At 42.9% G+C, this 17,380-nt stretch overlaps 1 protein-coding gene across 3 annotated transcripts in view; it reads left to right on the top strand.

Annotated features, from left to right (window-relative positions):
• Window positions 1-5,453, top strand: part of LOC119337652 (ABC transporter C family member 10-like) — a 9,434-nt gene extending 3,981 nt beyond the window's left edge. For all 3 annotated transcript variants that reach the window (XM_037609815.1, XM_037609817.1, XM_037609816.1), the window contains exons 4-13: window positions 184-504; window positions 581-667; window positions 790-1,377; window positions 1,485-1,649; window positions 1,809-2,103; window positions 2,929-3,143; window positions 3,233-3,538; window positions 4,015-4,078; window positions 4,393-4,632; window positions 4,798-5,453. In XM_037609815.1, the coding sequence (XP_037465712.1) occupies window positions 184-504; window positions 581-667; window positions 790-1,377; window positions 1,485-1,649; window positions 1,809-2,103; window positions 2,929-3,143; window positions 3,233-3,538; window positions 4,015-4,078; window positions 4,393-4,632; window positions 4,798-4,907 (2,391 nt within the window). In that variant the 3' untranslated portion in view covers window positions 4,908-5,453. The remainder of the gene's footprint in view (window positions 1-183; window positions 505-580; window positions 668-789; window positions 1,378-1,484; window positions 1,650-1,808; window positions 2,104-2,928; window positions 3,144-3,232; window positions 3,539-4,014; window positions 4,079-4,392; window positions 4,633-4,797) is intronic.
• The last annotated feature ends 11,927 nt before the right edge of the window (window positions 5,454-17,380 follow it).

Raw genomic sequence — 17,380 nt, 5'->3', positions numbered from 1 at the left:
TGCTCTGTTTCTTGTTCTGTTCCTGCCTGCTTGGGCGTGTAAATAGCATTGTTCATGCCTTTTCAACACATTGGGACACAAAGCTTTTGCACTTTCTAGAAAAAGACAAAATTTGGAAATATGATGTTACTTTTCTTCATACAGATTAATATCAAACTCTTAAACTTTGCATAAACATTTCAGATCCAAGTCTGTGGGAAAATAGCATATATTTCTCAGAATGCATGGATCCAAACAGGAACCGTGCAAGACAATATTCTCTTTGGATCGTCGATGGACAGGGAAAGATACCACAACACACTTGCGAGGTGCTCATTGGTCAAGGACCTTGAAATGTTGCCATATGGAGATTGTACTCAAATTGGGGAGAGAGGAGTAAACCTTAGTGGTGGTCAGAAGCAGCGCGTCCAGCTTGCTCGTGCACTATACCAAAATGCAGACATCTATCTTCTTGATGATCCTTTCAGTGCTGTTGATGCCCATACAGCCACAAGTCTATTCAATGTAAGGATCATATCAGCAGATGCAGATCGCATTACTATTTGATTCATGAACTGTTTTACAAAGCTCTTTGTAACAGGAATATGTCATGAGCGCTCTATCGGACAAGACTGTTCTCTTGGTGACGCACCAAGTGGATTTCCTACCCGTATTTGACTCCATTTTGGTACCTTTCTTCACTTCGGAAAAATCACCATATGATGATATTTGTGTCTGATTTATATTTATCTTTAATTAGCTTTTTTTAATATATTGATGTCATCTAAAACTAATGATGATTTTTGGCAGTTAATGTCAGATGGAGAGGTTATTCGGTCTGCACCTTATCAAGATCTATTGGCAGATTGTGAAGAATTTAAAGACCTTGTAAATGCCCATAAAGATACAATTGGTGTTTCCGATGTTAGTAACAATATAACCACTCGAAGATCTAAGGAAGTATCAGTAAAGGAGACAGATGGTATTCATACAGAATCTGTGAAGCCATCACCAGCAGATCAACTGATCAAGAAAGAGGAAAGAGAAACAGGGGATGCAGGTGTTAAGCCTTATATGCTTTACCTGTGCCAGAACAAAGGCCTCCTGTATTTCTCTTTTTGTATTATTTCTCACATTATTTTCGTAGCTGGGCAAATATCACAGAATTCATGGATGGCTGCTAATGTCCAAAATCCTCATGTTAGTACACTGAAGTTAATTTCTGTGTACATTATTATCGGAGTTTGCACAATGTTCTTCTTGCTATCAAGATCTTTGGCAGTCGTTGTTCTTGGGATCCAGACATCACGATCCTTATTTTCCCAGCTACTCAATTCATTATTCCGTGCACCAATGTCCTTTTTTGATTCTACTCCTCTAGGAAGGGTTCTTAGCCGGGTAAAAATTCTTAAACCAATGGCAAATACAACAAGTTTCAGTTACGTTTTATACCCAGAAAATGTTCTCATGATAAATTAACTCGCTCCTTTTTTCTTCTAATGCAGGTCTCTTCAGATTTGAGTATCGTTGACCTTGATGTTCCATTTGCTTTTGTGTTTAGCCTTGGTGCCAGCTTAAATGCATATAGCAATCTAGGGGTACTGGCTGTTGTTACATGGCAAGTTCTGTTTGTATCTGTGCCAATGATAGTTTTGGCAATTAGGCTGCAGGTAATTGGTATGACTTTGTTTCTTTATTGTTAAGCATATGATTATTTGATTTCATTCACCAATTGATGTTCTCTGCTAAAGTTTTTGTCCGAGTGAATGAGCCTGTAGTTTGCATTCAAAGTTCTCATTAATTGAAAACTATTATGTTTGGTCATGCAGAGGTACTATCTAGCCTCGGCCAAGGAACTGATGCGGATCAATGGTACCACCAAGTCCGCTCTAGCGAATCACTTAGGTGAATCGATTGCAGGGGCTATAACCATAAGGGCCTTTGAGGAAGAAGATCGTTTCTTCGCTAAAAATTTGGACCTTGTTGACAAGAATGCCAGCCCATATTTCTATAATTTTGCATCAACTGAATGGTTAATTCAACGTCTGGAGATAATGAGTGCCGCAGTTCTTTCCTTTTCTGCCTTTGTCATGGCCCTTCTTCCTCAAGGAACGTTTAGCCCTGGTAAGCAATTATATGAACGTCATGTTGCTTCAAATATTTGGACAAAGTTGATTAGTCAGCCTGTTTTATGGCCATCGGTGGTTGCATCTAATTTGCAATAAATGTTAGATGCATTGCCATGTAAATGTAGATACATTTTTACCGCCTTCTGTTTGTTTTGAGAAGCTTTTGTTATGAGAACATACTTGATACTCCATCCAGTCGTAAATAGATGACGTTTTAGAGAGGACATGGGTCTCCAACAAACTTATTTCACTGATACTTTTTGTATATATATTTGTATAAAACTAGAAGAGAGTTATATTGCGAAAATAATATCGATGAAAAATCTGATGTTAGTATTTTGACCCTGCTAGTCCAGATCTTTTTCACAATAGTAATCAAAATTATAATCGTTTGACCGAATCCTTTCTAGGATGTCCTGATTACTAATTAAGGTAGTAATGTTATTGTTGCATGAAAATTATATTTGCTGCACTTTACCTGGCAGAATATGGTGAGTATAAAAACACCACTTTGTATGGTGAATATGATGTTTATCTTTAATCTGCTTTGTAAGAGGGTTCCCTCACCACTTTGTATTGGTTTGGTCGTATTGCTTTATATATAAAGCGGGGCGAAAGCCTTATAAAAACACCATAACATTCTCAAGCTACCACTTGTTCTGATGATTTTATGGATAGGTTTGTATCTTCTATGAAAATACAGTTTTAGTCCTAATGCTTATCTGCCGGAGCAACTAAATAAATTATCTGATATTACACAGTTTATGAATATCAACATTACAAACAGTAGAGTTAATCCTTGCTTTTCGTACTTGCACAGGTTTTGTGGGAATGGCATTGTCCTATGGTCTTTCCCTAAATATGTCATTTGTTTTCTCTATTCAAAACCAATGCAACCTGGCGAATCAAATAATCTCGGTGGAACGGGTGAACCAGTACATGGACATACAAAGTGAAGCCGCAGAAGTTGTTGAGGAAAATCGACCATCACCAGATTGGCCTCAAGATGGTAATGTGGAGCTTAGAGATTTGAAGGTAATCAGATATATTTATATGTCCACCTTACAAGGTAAAATCCTATTAACACTTCTAACAAATTTATGCGATTGATTTTCATCTGACAGATCAGGTATAGGGAAGATGCTCCCCTTGTACTACATGGAATCACTTGCAGGTTTGAAGCTGGAAATAAGATTGGTATAGTTGGTCGAACAGGAAGTGGCAAGACAACATTAATTGGTGCATTGTTTCGTCTTGTTGAACCCGCCGAAGGGAAAATAATTATAGACTCTGTCGACATCAGTACAATAGGCTTGCATGACCTGCGTTCGCGTTTGGGTATCATTCCACAAGATCCAACACTTTTTCAGGGTACAGTAAGATACAATCTAGATCCTCTTGGGCAATTCTCAGATCAACAAATATGGGAGGTAATATGTATACGTCTATGTTGCTTTTTCTCTCTTGCCCAATGATCTGATAAGATAATGATGAAAAGGTATCACACTGAAAGAACCTGATGTATATTTATTGTTTAATAATCATGAGGCGGTCCTAGTAGTACTGTGGTAGTTCAGCTCAGTTACTTTGATATATACCCAAGATTATAGAAAGTTCAGCACATTATCAAAATGGGCGGATAAAGTGAATTAGAGGAATCTCAAAAGACAAGTTGCATTTCTCATAATAAAGTGGATTGGAGGGACTAGATAATTTTTTGTTGATCAAAGAAATAAGTGTTGAAGTATATTTGAATTTCCCAACCTTCTCCATCAGTTCAGACTTTTTTTTATGATAAGCACCCAAATTCGAGTTGAGGACTCAAAACACATTGGTTGAACAACTCAGCCCCCTTTCTCAAAATGAATATACTGAAGTGGTTGCTTCATTTATTATTATGCTGCAGGTTCTTGACAAATGTCAACTTCTTGAAGCTGTCCAGGAGAAGGAACAGGGATTGGATTCACATGGTAGGAAACTTCACTTCCATCTATAGTTTATTTTCTGGAGTTCATTTTTTGAAACTAATAACTTGGGCAAACAGAAACTCTGCTCTAATTATTTCAGAAACTGAATAGCTGTGACAGTACTAAATATGTCAAACTGTTATTAGTCCTAGGCGTATTCTCCACCAATAAAGGAGGGTGCAGGCCCAAGTACTTCGAACCCACCAACGGATTAATCTCCAACCATGAATCGGACCCTTAATGGCTCTCATCTTTTTGCTAGCATGATGTTTGGAACTATTTCATTCATAGTACTGATCAAGATCTTGTATTAATAGTTGTGGAAGACGGGTCGAACTGGAGTATGGGTCAAAGGCAGCTCTTTTGTCTGGGACGTGCACTTTTGAGAAGATGCCGCATCTTAGTTCTTGATGAAGCGACAGCCTCTATAGACAATGCAACAGATGCTGTCCTTCAGAAAACGATCCGGACAGAATTCAAATACTGCACCGTTATTACAGTTGCACACCGTATACCAACAGTTATGGACTGCGATATGGTACTTGCAATGAGCGATGGTATGTTTCTCTTACCGGCAACTTATAAGAAATATAGCGACCTGCTTATAGGACTCGTTGTCTTATTGAGCAGAACCAATCAATATGGAATATTTGAATTATACTTGAAACCAAATGCATTGTGGATCCTTCCCATATTAATGAGCTATATATGAACACTTACAGGGAAAGTAGTGGAGTATGACAAACCTACAAAGCTCATGGAAACTGAAGGATCCCTCTTCCGCAAACTGGTCAACGAGTACTGGTCATACACATCGAATGGAAATATTTAGAGACTGTCAATTTTGATTGCTTACTTGCTGCAGCTTTCCAAGAGATATAGATAAATAAGCTTTGAGAAAAAAGTGATAAGATACACAGTAAGCTATGCCACCTCAAGAGGAATTCATCTACTTGGAAATTACTTTTGCTCTCTATTGCTACCAGAAACTCTGTGCAATACATGCTGAAAGTGAACTGCCTGAAGATTTCCTTGATCCACTAATCAGATAATATAGTAGAAGGCTAAACCGGAGGGACTTTAATTCTGTTACCTTTGCCCGCGATAGGACATTGTTATGGGGAGTCTTTTGTCGAGTAGGTAATGCATTCACCTCTGCATCACTTGCTGTAGCTTGGCAGGTTTATGCTGAATGCATCGACGTTATAAATGAGGTTTCAGACTATGCAATGTAAATAGATGCGATTGGTTTCAGTTGTTGATGTATTTCTCAAAAATGGAAAGCAGTTTGCTTTTGTCGTTAAGAACTACATTCATATTGCAATGTATATACAGAGTTTTCGTATTTGCTCACATGGATTGGGCTGTTACGAGTTAATTGTGCGAAACCACCATGATAGAAAGACATCACATGGATGAGGAATCTTCCTTCTTGTGTTCTGAGAAAGGAACCTGCCAACCTCTATTTTTTAGTTGTCACGTGGAACAGATGGCGTGGAAAGAAATTGCCAATGCTCTGAATATGTCAATTATTACTTTGTGCTTACATTTTGGCTCAGCAAAACAAAGAAGGCTGGTTTGAATACGATTACTGCTGGTATGTTGTGGACTGCCTGGAAATTGCATGATGACATATTCTTTGCTCCATTACCGTAGTCTGGTTTTCTCAGGTTCAGACTTGGTGAACTGTCTGAAATCAACACTAGCAGTGAAAATTAGGGGTTTGGGGAGGAAGAAACAGTCGAACCGAGCTAGATCTTGTTAGAACAGGGTTGTGCTGTGTGTGTAGTTATCATATTGTATAGGGGCTTCTTTGCTTATTTCCCTTCATGTATATGTGCTGGCCTGTTGGCCCGATGGAATATACGCTCGCTTCATAACATAGTATAAGAGCTAGGGTTAGGTTCCCCAGTCGCCGCCGGCCGCCGCTCCTCTCTTCATCGAGCATCTCCCCTCTTCTTCCTGGTAGCTGCTGCCGCCTGCTGGTCCAGGCCGCCGCCGTTCCAGGCTGCTGCTGCCGCCGTCCTTCCCGTCCGGCGCTGCCGCCTCAACGTGTTGTTGTTGTTGCTGCTCTTCTTCAACGAGCTACTGCTGCTGCTCTTCTTCAACGAGTTGTTGTTGTTGTTGCTGTTGCTCTTCAACGTGCGGCTGCTGCTGCTCTTCTCCTCCCGGTCTGCTGCCGCCATCAAGATGTGCGTCCTGCTACTGCTGGTCTTCAACGAGCTGTTGCTGCTGCTCTGCTGGAATGGCGCCCTCTACCACCACTGGTGCTCTCCCAGTCCCACGATGTCCTGTTATCTTCAACGGACAGAACTACAGGGACTGGGTGCAGCACATGAAGCTGCACATGAGGGGACAGCTGGTCTGGGAGCACCTCTCTAGTGCTCTGCCTCGCCCCCTCTGCCTCCTCCTCCAGCTGAGTTGGCCTCCCTTGTTGATGCCGATGAAACCAAGCAACGTGAGATGCTAGATGCTTTCGAAGAGGCCACTGAAGAGTATTAGAATCAACTCCACTTATACAAGCAATGGACAAATGATGATGCTCGAGCCTCTTCTATCTTGGTGAACAGGCAATGGATGTTGATCTCACCATGATGTGGTGGCCCTTACCACTGCATATCAGATGTGGGAGCACCTTTGCCATCGCTATGAGTCTACATGGGATGCCATGTATCTCTCTGTTGTTCATCAAGAGCAACAACTACAATAGGGAGATGCTACTGTGGATGATTCCTACAAGGAGATGTCGGCGGTATGGCGCTAATTGGACTCTATGGGAGCTGATGTTTGTCGCAGATGTCAGTGTTGTGTGCGGCAACAAGCTAAGCTGGAGGTTCGTCACCTCTACGACTTCCTCACTCGCCCCCGACCAGAGTTCGAGCAGAGTCGTGCTTAGCTATTGGCACGCCATCCTCGGCTCTCTACTCTAGAGGCCTTGGCTAAGGTGCGATGTGAGGAGGTGCGCCTGTGGAGCACGGGCTTATTGACATCCTCTTCAGCAGTCCTGGATGCCCGCGTTCCACCACCGCTGCTTGGTGTGCCCTCTTCTACACAGGTGGCAGCAACCTCCACTAGTGCTTTCTGCAACTACTGCAAGCAGGATGGTCACGTGATCACCGAGTGCATCAAGAGGAGGAAACAGGGTCGCCGAGATGGCCGTCCTCAAAAGGACTCGGGAGGCTCCTCTAATTCTCGTGAGGGCTCCCTTGAGAAGGTTCACCAGGAGATGCTCACCTTGCTGCGCCGCCTTACTACTTCTGCACCATCCTCAGGTTCTGCTAGTTCTGCTGGTCAGACGTCTGGTCCACCACCACACTCTTTGTCAGGTACATCTTTGCCCTGGATTCTTGATTCTAGGGCCTCCTTCCACATGACACCACACATAGATCACCTTTGTGCTGTCAATTATGTGCCTTCTCCACTTATGGTTAGACTGCAGATGGCACTTCTCTTTCTGTTGCCGCAAGAGGGACTCTTTCCACGTCTTCTTTTCATGTCCCTGTCGTTTCTCATGTTCCTAAATTGACTATGCAACTTCTATCTGCTGGTCAACTTACTGACTTGGGTTGTCGTGTTATTCTGGATTCTGACTCTTGTTGTGTTCATGATCGTCGTATCTGGTTGGGATCGGTCCTCGGCGCCATGACTCTCAGCGCCTTTGGGAGCTCGATTGGCTGCACCTTCCTTCCATTGCGCCCTCTAGCCAATCTAGCAAGTCGGGCATCACCACCCCTTTTGCTTCAGCTGCCACCTCCACCACATCCTTCACTCAGTGGCATCATTGATTTGGTCACATTTGTGGCTCCCACTTGTCTTCTTTGGTTAGGAGTGGTGTTCTAGGGTCTGTATATGGTGATAGTTCACTAACTTGTATGGGTTGTAAGCTTGGCAAGCAGATACAACTCCCCTATCCCTCTAGTAATTCTGTTTCTCGATGACCTTTTAAACTTGTTCACTCTGATGTATGGGGTCCTGCCCCCTTTGTTTCGAAAGGGGGTCACAAATATTATATAATTTTCATTGATGATTTTTCTTGCCATACTTGGATCTACTTTATGTCATCTCATAGTCAAGTGCTTCAAATTTACAAGTCGTTTGCTACCATGGTTCGCACTCAGTATGATTCCTCTGTTCGAGTTTTTCATGCTGATTCGGCTGGCGAGTACCTATCTCGTGTGCTTCGTGGTTTCCTTGCTGAACAGGGTACCCTTCCTCAGTATTCCTGTCCTGGTGCCCGTGCTCAAAATGGGGTGGCTGAACGCAAACATTGTCACGTCCTTGAGACTGCCCGGGCTCTTCTTTTATCTTCTGTTGTTCCCCCGCACTTTTGGGCTGAGGCTATCTCTACCGCTGTTTATCTCATTAATATTCAGCCTTCTGTTGCTCTTCAGGGAGGGATACCAGTTGATCATCTAGGTGATGGTCCAGCTGATTATAGTGGTCTACGCCTGTTTGGTTGTGCCTGTTTTGTTCTTCTCCACCCTCATGCACGCACCAAATTGACTACTCAATCTGTTGAATGTGTTTTCCTTGGCTATAGTTTGGAGCACAAAGGTTACCGTTGCTGGGACCCTATTGCTCGAAGACTGAGAATCTCCAAAGATGTCACTTTTGATGAGTCCCGCTCCTTCTACCCTCGTCATTCTTCTACTGCCACCACCGAGTCGTTAGTCAAGCCTCTCTTTTTTTTTGACTCTACCTGATTCTTCACCTTTATCGTCACCTGGTAGGTCTACTCCTAGCCTTTCACCTGTGTCTGCTCATGAGCTTCAGCTTACACAAGATGAGGTCTCTATTCCTGACTCTCCTACCCGGGTTGAGCCATCCACTCTCTCTCCTTTTCCTTTTACCTACTCCCGTCGTGCTCATCACCCTTATCCCTCTGATGTGCCACCTTCCACTTCCCCTCTCTCTCCGCTTCCTTTTGTCTACTCCTGTCATGCTCGACACCCTTCTCCCTCGGATGCGCCCACTTCCACTTCCACTCCTTCCCTGTTGGGTCCCATTCCTTCAGAACCACCTACCCTCCTGCTCATCGGTATAATATGCATGATCGCCACACTCTCCAGCCTCATGCGTACTATGTTGCTGCTGCTACCACTCTTGTTGAGCCGTGTATGTATCGTGAGGCTGCTGCTCATTATGAATGGCAGCATGCTATGGCAGAGGAGATTCGTGCTCTTGAGCGCACAGGCACTTGGGACCTTGTACCCCTGCCTACATGCGTTAGACCCATCACTTGCAAATGGGTCTACAAGGTTAAGACACATTCAGATGGTTCTCTCGTGCGCTAGAAAGCTCGTCTTGTTGCGCGTGGCTTCCAGCAGGAGTATGGTCGTGACTATGATGACACTTTTGCTCCTGTTGCTCACATGACCACTGTTCGCACTCTTTCGGCTGTTGCTGCTGTTCGGCAGTGGTCCATCTCTCAATTATATGTCAAGAATGCCTTCTTGAATGGTGAGCTGCGAGAAGTGGTCTATATGCAGCCGCCTCCTGGTTATACTGTCTCTAATGGCACTATTTGTCGCCTTCGATGCGCTCTTTACGGGCTGAAACAAGCTCCTCGTACCTGGTTTGAGCGTTTCTCCGCCGTCATCACAAGGATCGGGTTCTCTACTAGTGTTCATGATCCTGCTCTGTTTATTCACACTTCTCCTTGTGGTCGCACCCTTTTACTACTCTATGTTGATGACATGATTATCACAGGGGCTAACCACCAATTCATTGATTTTGTGAAGAAACGTCTACATGAGCAATTCTTGATGACTGATTTGGGTTCTCTTCGCTACTTTCTTGGACTTGAGATCATTTCTTCCCCTGAGGGTATTTATCTCTCTCAAGAGAAGTACATCCAAGATCTTCTCACTCGTGCTTGCCTCACTGATCAGCGCAAGGTTGACACTCCTATGGAGTTTGGTCTCCATCTTCGTCCTGGTGAGGGTGAACCCCTTGCAGATCCCACACGCTACCGCCATCTTGTTGGGAGCCTTGTCTATCTAGGCATCACTCGTCCTGACATTTCTTATGTTGTGCACATTCTGAGTCAGTTTGTCTCTGCTCCCACTCAACTTTTACTACAATCACCTTCTTCGTGTTCTTCGTTACCTTCGTGGTATCGTGACTCGTCGCTTATTCTTCCCTCGCTCCAGCTCTCTTCAGCTTCAGGCCTACTGTGATGCTACCTGGGCCAGCGATCCCACTGATCGCTGCTCTCTCTGCCTATTATGTTTTTCTTGGCTCCTCCCTGATAGCCTGGAATACCAAGAAGCAGACTGTGTAAGTGTATCTAGTGCCCCTTAGTGATTTTGGTGTACTGAAGACTTATAGGTTAAGAGACTGATGCGTTTGTGAGTGTACACATGTCCATAAGTCTATGAGGAGTTTGATATTTACAGAGAAAGTCGACCCCTAAAAATGAAGTTCTTCGACTAAAGACTTTGGCTTTCTGAAGACTTTCTGAAGACTTTGAAAGTGAAGAAATTGGTGTGACCTTGAAGACTTGGAAATCATTCGAGGAACATGAAGCGTGAAGACTTTGTTTTTTGTTGTTTCATTTTCTCTTTCTTGAGTCATAGGAAACACCGTACTGTTAAAGGGGGTCGAGGAAATACTAAAGAAAAATTTCCATGTGATGCTCAACTCAAAATCCTACACCTACCAACCTTCGAATGAAGCCATTGGAAATCTCACACAGTTCAATCATATTCTTTAGTGACAGAGACGAAGTTCTTCTGGTCTCTGAGGAATTTGTTCTGACTGAGGAGTTAGGAATTCGCTAGTGCAGATTGCCTACACAGTGAGGAACATGATAGCCCTGAGGAATTTGAGAGTCAAAAATTCCGACCGTTGATGTGCTATGCGCCAGCTGTCCAAAAATATCTACCCACCTAACGGTCATATTATTGAAGGGCATTTATGTCTTATCATGTCGGGCTGCTCCCTAGGTTATAAATAGCCGCCCCCTACAACCACTAGTTGGTTGGCTGCTCCGAGAGAAACTAACACTTGTCATTTGAGAGCAACCCATCCTCCGAGGACTTTGAGCAAAAATCATCAAGTGAGGAAAACCCAAACCCAAACACCTTCAAACCCAAAGTGATTGAGCATCACTGAAGAGATTGACCCTGCATGGATCTGACGCTTGTTTTCTTTGAAGATTGTGCTTCTTCCAGATGGTTAGGCGTCAAGGTCTAGAGCATCCAAGAGGAGTTGTGGATCGTCGAGTGACCGAGTTTGTGAAGGTTCGGAAGTCACCTGAAGACTTACCACGAGTGATTGGGCGAGGTCTGTGTGACTTTAGCTCAAGGAGAATATGGCGAGGACTGTGTGTCTAGGACTGTGTGTCCTTTGGTTTAAATACCTAGCCGCTCCAACCAGATGTACAACTGAGACATCAGTTGGAACTGGTCTACCAAATCATTGTCTTCACCAAGCTTACTGGTTCTATTTCCTCAACTCTTTCAATTCCTCATTTCACCTGTTGTGTGCTTGTTCATATCTGTTTGAAGACTTTGACTGAAGACTTTCTCAATTTCCTTAGTTCAATTTCTTCAGTCTGTTTGTCTTCATCTTGTGTTATCTTGTGCTTATGCTTCCTGTACTCTGTGCTTGTCTTCATTTCATCATGATGACTGTGCTTGTGTTCTGTTATGTTTACTTCTGAGTACTTATTCCGCTGCAAGTAGTTCTTCGCTAAGGAATTTCCTCACCAGCAAATTCCTCAGTGAAGAATTCATAAAAATCGCCTATTCACCCCCCTCTAGTCGATATAACGCACTTTCAATTGGTATTAGAGCAAGGTACTCCCTTGTTCTATGTGATTTTGGTTTAACCGCCTGGAGTTTTAGTTATGTTGACTGCAGGAATGAGGAACGTATCTTGCCCCATCTTTGACGGTCATGAGTACCCTCGGTGGAAGGCCATGATGAAGAAGCGACTCATGGCTATGGACAGCGAACTGTGGACCATCACTGAGATTGGTCTTACCGATCTATGCAAGATGGCGGAGGCTGATGACATTCGCAAGTACACTCTACTTAACCTCACTGCGAAGGATGTCATCTGCTCCTGTTTGCCCCAAAATCAGTTCAGGAATGTCATGCGTCTCAATCACGCGAAGCTAATCTGGGACCGTCTCTCTGAGGTCTATGAAGGTCATCGAACCCGTCATGATCCTTGGTTTGAGGATTACAAGGAATCTCTTAATGCGATGACATTCGAACCAGAATCATCATCATCTACATCCTGCCTTATGGCAAACAGTGCGAAGGTAACTGAATGCTACCTATCCGAGTCCAGTGATGATGAATATGGAGATGAATTTGGACCTAGCTATGTCAAACTTGCTTCCCTTGCCACTAAACAACCAAGAGCTCTTGAAAAAGTTCAATACATGCTAAATAAGAGCGATGATATGTTGGGTGAAGAAACAGATCAGTCGAAAGCCTTAGCTGAAAGTCTTCAGAGACTTCATTCCAAGTTTGACGACCTTCAAGGTCATCATAACACTCTCTTATCTGATCACGAGAAGCTTTCCCTTGAACTTCTTCAAAGAAAGCAAGATCTTTAGAAGCTAAGAGTGAGTTATGAAGATCTTCAGAAGGAGCGCGATTCATTACTTGCTCAACAAATCAGCGCTACTCAGGAAGAATTTGCTCCTCCATGTTTGAAGTGCATTGAACGTGAATCTGCTAATTCTTCACCTGAATGTTCAAATGCTTCTAATGCTACACATTCTTCATCTGTCTCTGCTATCACTAATTCCTCATCTGAGGACATTGCTAGTATCACTGATGATGCAGGGCTGAAGGAATTGTACATGACAGGCATGTACAAAAGCCGCAAAGGGCATCAGATTCTTTGTGATGTGCTAAAAAGGCAGATCCTCAACAGGAACCCTAGGAAAGAGGGTATTGCCTTTGAGAGGAAACTCAATGCTGATGGAACATATTGGAAGCCTGAGCAGTACCCCAAAACCTCATGGGTTGCTGCAAAGGGACCTCCAGTTGATCCATCCAATTTATCTGGCTTTACATGTGAATCTCCTCATTCTTCGGATGAGTCATTTGACTCCAACTATAAACTGTTCAAAAATCAGAATGGTGAAGTATTTACTAGATATGTTGGCACTAACTTCAGGAACGGTTCCCCTATGAAGAAAATCTGGGTTCCCAAAAGGTTCCTTGAAAGTCTTCAGGTGAATGTCCTTATGACACCACCTGTAAAGAATAGGAACCCCAGATCAAATTCTTCATATGGACCAAATTCTTCATATGGATCCAAGTCCTCATACAGACAGAATTCCTCAGGTGGATCAAAGCCCTCATATGATCATCATCGTGCTAACCCCTCTGTTTCGCAGGGAAGAGCTAAGGGCTATGAATATCAGCATTATTCTTCTAATCATTATGTTCATAAGTCCTCGAAGAATTTCTCTGCTTATTCATATGCTTATCCTAACTCTTCTTATGTGAAACAAAATGGACTGGCTTCTATGCCACCTTTCTCATATGGAGCTCACAGAGTGATGAACTCTTTGCCACCCCTTCAGATGTGGGTGGTGAAGAAAATGAACTAATCTCTTATGCAGGGTCAGGTCTCCAGACATGTTTTAAATGTCTGAAGAATTTGCTGGAGACCTGAACATTGCCTGAAAGGACGCAGGCTAATCATGAAGAAATGAACTTTCATTTCTCACGTCCTCATACTGTTTTATCTGTTTTGCTGCTTGATGAAATTGATTTGATGATATTGATGTCATATTCTTCACTGATGAAGTATATGAGTTCGTAAGTTGCACTAATTCATCTGCAGGATGATCAACCCAAAGCCAATGAGTGGGTCCTCGATAGTGGATGTACGAATCACATGACTGGTGACAAGAATCTATTGATGGATGCTCCCTTATCACCGTCGCATCTGAAGCATATCATCTTCGCTGACAAAGGAAAAAGTCTGGTATTGGGTCTAGGTAAGGTTGCGATCTCAAAGGATAGACACATGGACAAAGTCATGCTTGTCGAATCCTTAGGATACAACCTCATGTCTGTATTAATGCTTTGTGATCTTGATATGGTTGTTGTCTTTGGCAAATATCGTTGTGTTGTGATCTTGGAAGCTGACAATTCCAAAGTCTTCGAAGGCTTTAGGAGAGGAGACTTGTACATTGTTGATTTCTCTACAGGACCACAACCGGCTGTATGCCTACTTGCAAAAGTTTCAGAAGGCTGGCTATGGCATCAACGACTTGGTCATGCTGACATGAGGAATCTGAACACGCTTGCGAGGAAGAAGCATGTCATTGGCATTGAGAATGTCAAATTCCTCAAGGATCACCTATGCGGAGCCTGTGAAGCTGGAAAGATGACAAAGGCCAAGCATCCAGCGAAGACTATCATGACTACCACTCGACCATTTGAATTACTTCACATGGATCTCTTTGGTCCTAATCATTATTCTGCAATTTTAAATGATGCTACTCAATATGGCTTTGTTATTGTTGATGATTATTCTCATTACACATGGGTATATATTATCACTTACAAACATGAAGTGCAGGAAGTCTTCAAACGATTTTCCTCGAGGGCTTCAACCAACTTTGGTGTGAAGATCAAGCACATCAGAACTGACAATGGGACTGAGTTCAAGAATTCTGGTCTTGATGGCTATCTTGATGAACTTGGTATTACTCATGAGTTATCTGCTCCTTATACTCCTCAGCAAAATGGCATCATGGAGCGCAAGAACAGAACTCTTGCTGAGATGGCTCGCACTATGCTTGATGAATACAAAACGCCTCGTCGTTTCTGGATTGATGCAATTGATACTGCATGCCACATCATCAACAGAGTATATCTTCACAAATTCTTCAAGAAGACTGCTTATGAACTTCTCACTGACAAAAGGCCCAATGTGAGTTATTTCAAAGTCTTCGGTGCTAAATGTTGGATTAGAGATCCTCATCACACTTCCAAATTCTCATCGAAAGCACATGAGGGTTTTATCTTTGGTTACGGAAAGGACTCGCACACCTACAGAGTCTTCAACAACGTTCTTCACAAAATTGTTGAAACTGTAGATGTGAAGTTCGATGAAACTAATGGCTTGCAAAGAGAGAACCTACCTTCTATAACAGATGAACCAGCTCCTAAGGAATCTATCAAGTTCAAGGCTATTGAGGATATTATTCCTACCGAAGAATCTGCTGAAGAATTCATTCCAGAACGTGAAGAACGTCGAGCTGGAGCATCTGAAGAAAATGGTGCTGAGGAAAATGGTCCTGAAGAAAATGCGGATCAAATTCCTCGACGTCAACCCGCTCATCCTCGCGTTGCAAACGAAGTGAAAATTGAGAGAATCATCGATGACATTGAAGCACCAGGTCCTCTCACACGCTCAAAAGCTTCACATTTGTCTAACTTTTGTGGGCACTTTGCTTTTGTCTCTATCACAGATCCCACTAAGGTAGATGAAGCATTTCTAGAGCCTGAGTGGATTCAAGCTATGCAAGAAGAAGTACATCAGTTCGAGCTCAACAACATTTGGGAACTGGTCAACCGTCCAGATCCTCGCAAGCACAACATCATTGGCACAAAGTGGATCTACCACAACAAGCAAGATGAAAACAGCCTTGTGGTGAGGAATAAGGCACGACTTGTAGCTCAAGGCTACGCACAGGTTGAATGAATTGATTTCGATGAAACTTTTGCACCTGTTGCTAGACTTGAGGCTATTCGCATATTACTCGCTTATGCTAACCATCATAATATCACCTTATATCAAATGGATGTCAAAAGTGCATTCCTCAATGGTAAGCTTGAGGAAGAAGTATATGTTGCTCAACCCCCAGGTTTTGAAGATCCAAAGCATCCTGACAAAGTCTTCAGACTCAACAAGGCCATGTATGGCCTCAAGCAGGCCCCTCGGGCGTGGTATGATACTTTGAAGGAATTCCTCATGAAGAAAGGCTTCAAACCCGGTTCACTCGATCCAACTCTTTTCACTAAATCTTATGATGATGAATTGTTTGTGTGCCAAATATATGTTGATGATATTATCTTTGGCTGTACTGACCAACGTTATAGTGATGAATTTGCCTATATGATGAGTGAAGAATATCAAATATCTATGATGAGAGAATTGAAATTCTTTTTAGGTCTTCAAATTCGTCAACAGCGCAATGGCATATTCATATCTCAGGAGAAATACCTCAAAGATGTATTGAGGAAATTCGGCATGCAAGACTGCAAAGGGGTCAAAATTCCAATGCCCACAAATGGCCATCTATGCACCGATGAAAATGGTATCGACTTCGATCAAAAGGTATACCGCTCCATGATTGGCTCTTTATTGTACCTGTGTGCATCTAGGCCAGATATTATGCTTAGTGTTTGCATGTGTGCCCGATTTCAAGCTACACTGAAGGAATCACACCATAAGGCTGTGAAGCATATTCTTCAATATCTAGCTCACACACCAACACTTGGATTATGGTACCCCAAGGGCTCGGATTTTTATCTCGTTGGATATTCAGACTCTGACTATGCTGGTGACCGTGTGGACCGCAAGTCAACATCTGGCACATGTCATTTCCTCGGACAATCTTTGGTCTGTTGGTCCTCGAAGAAACAGAACTGCGTATCACTGTCTACAGCTGAGGCTGAGTACATTGCTGCTGGTTCTTGCTGTGCTCAACTGCTATGGATGAAGCAAACACTCAAGGACTATGGCATCAACGTGAAGAATGTTCCTCTCTACTGTGACAATGAGAGTGCAATCAAGATTGCTCATAACCCAGTTCAGCACTCGAAGACAAAGCACATCCAGATTCGTCATCATTTTCTTCGCGATCATGTGTTGAAGGGCGACATCTCCATTGAGCATGTACGGACTGAAGAACAGCTAGCCGATATCTTCACTAAGCCCTTGGATGAGAAGAGATTTAGCAAGTTGAGGTGTGAGCTAAATATCCTAGAATCTTCGAATGTTCTTTGAAAAGGATACTCATCCTAACACTTATGCAAAATTGATGACTTAGATGCGCAACACACAAAGTAACGTTTTTCTTCAATCAATGAAGACTAACCCTCTAAGTGTGAAGAAATTAATGAAGAAATTGACTCTCAGAGCCCTACGACAATTGTACGCGGTGTCTGAAGTCGGCTTTCTTATACGGTGGGTTGCGCCACCACAAAAAGTTGAAAATCTTCAATTTGATTTTTCCTCAGTTTTTGAAATTTCTCAGTTTTTCAAATTCTTCAACTTTGCATTGTCTTCTCTATTTCCGTCGTTTTTCTTCATTGG

This window comes from Triticum dicoccoides, chromosome 7B, assembly GCF_002162155.2.
Source record: "Triticum dicoccoides isolate Atlit2015 ecotype Zavitan chromosome 7B, WEW_v2.0, whole genome shotgun sequence".
NCBI lineage: Eukaryota > Viridiplantae > Streptophyta > Magnoliopsida > Poales > Poaceae > Triticum > Triticum dicoccoides.
Note: the sequence above shows the minus strand (reverse complement) of the source record. Positions and strands in the feature narration are given on the sequence as shown.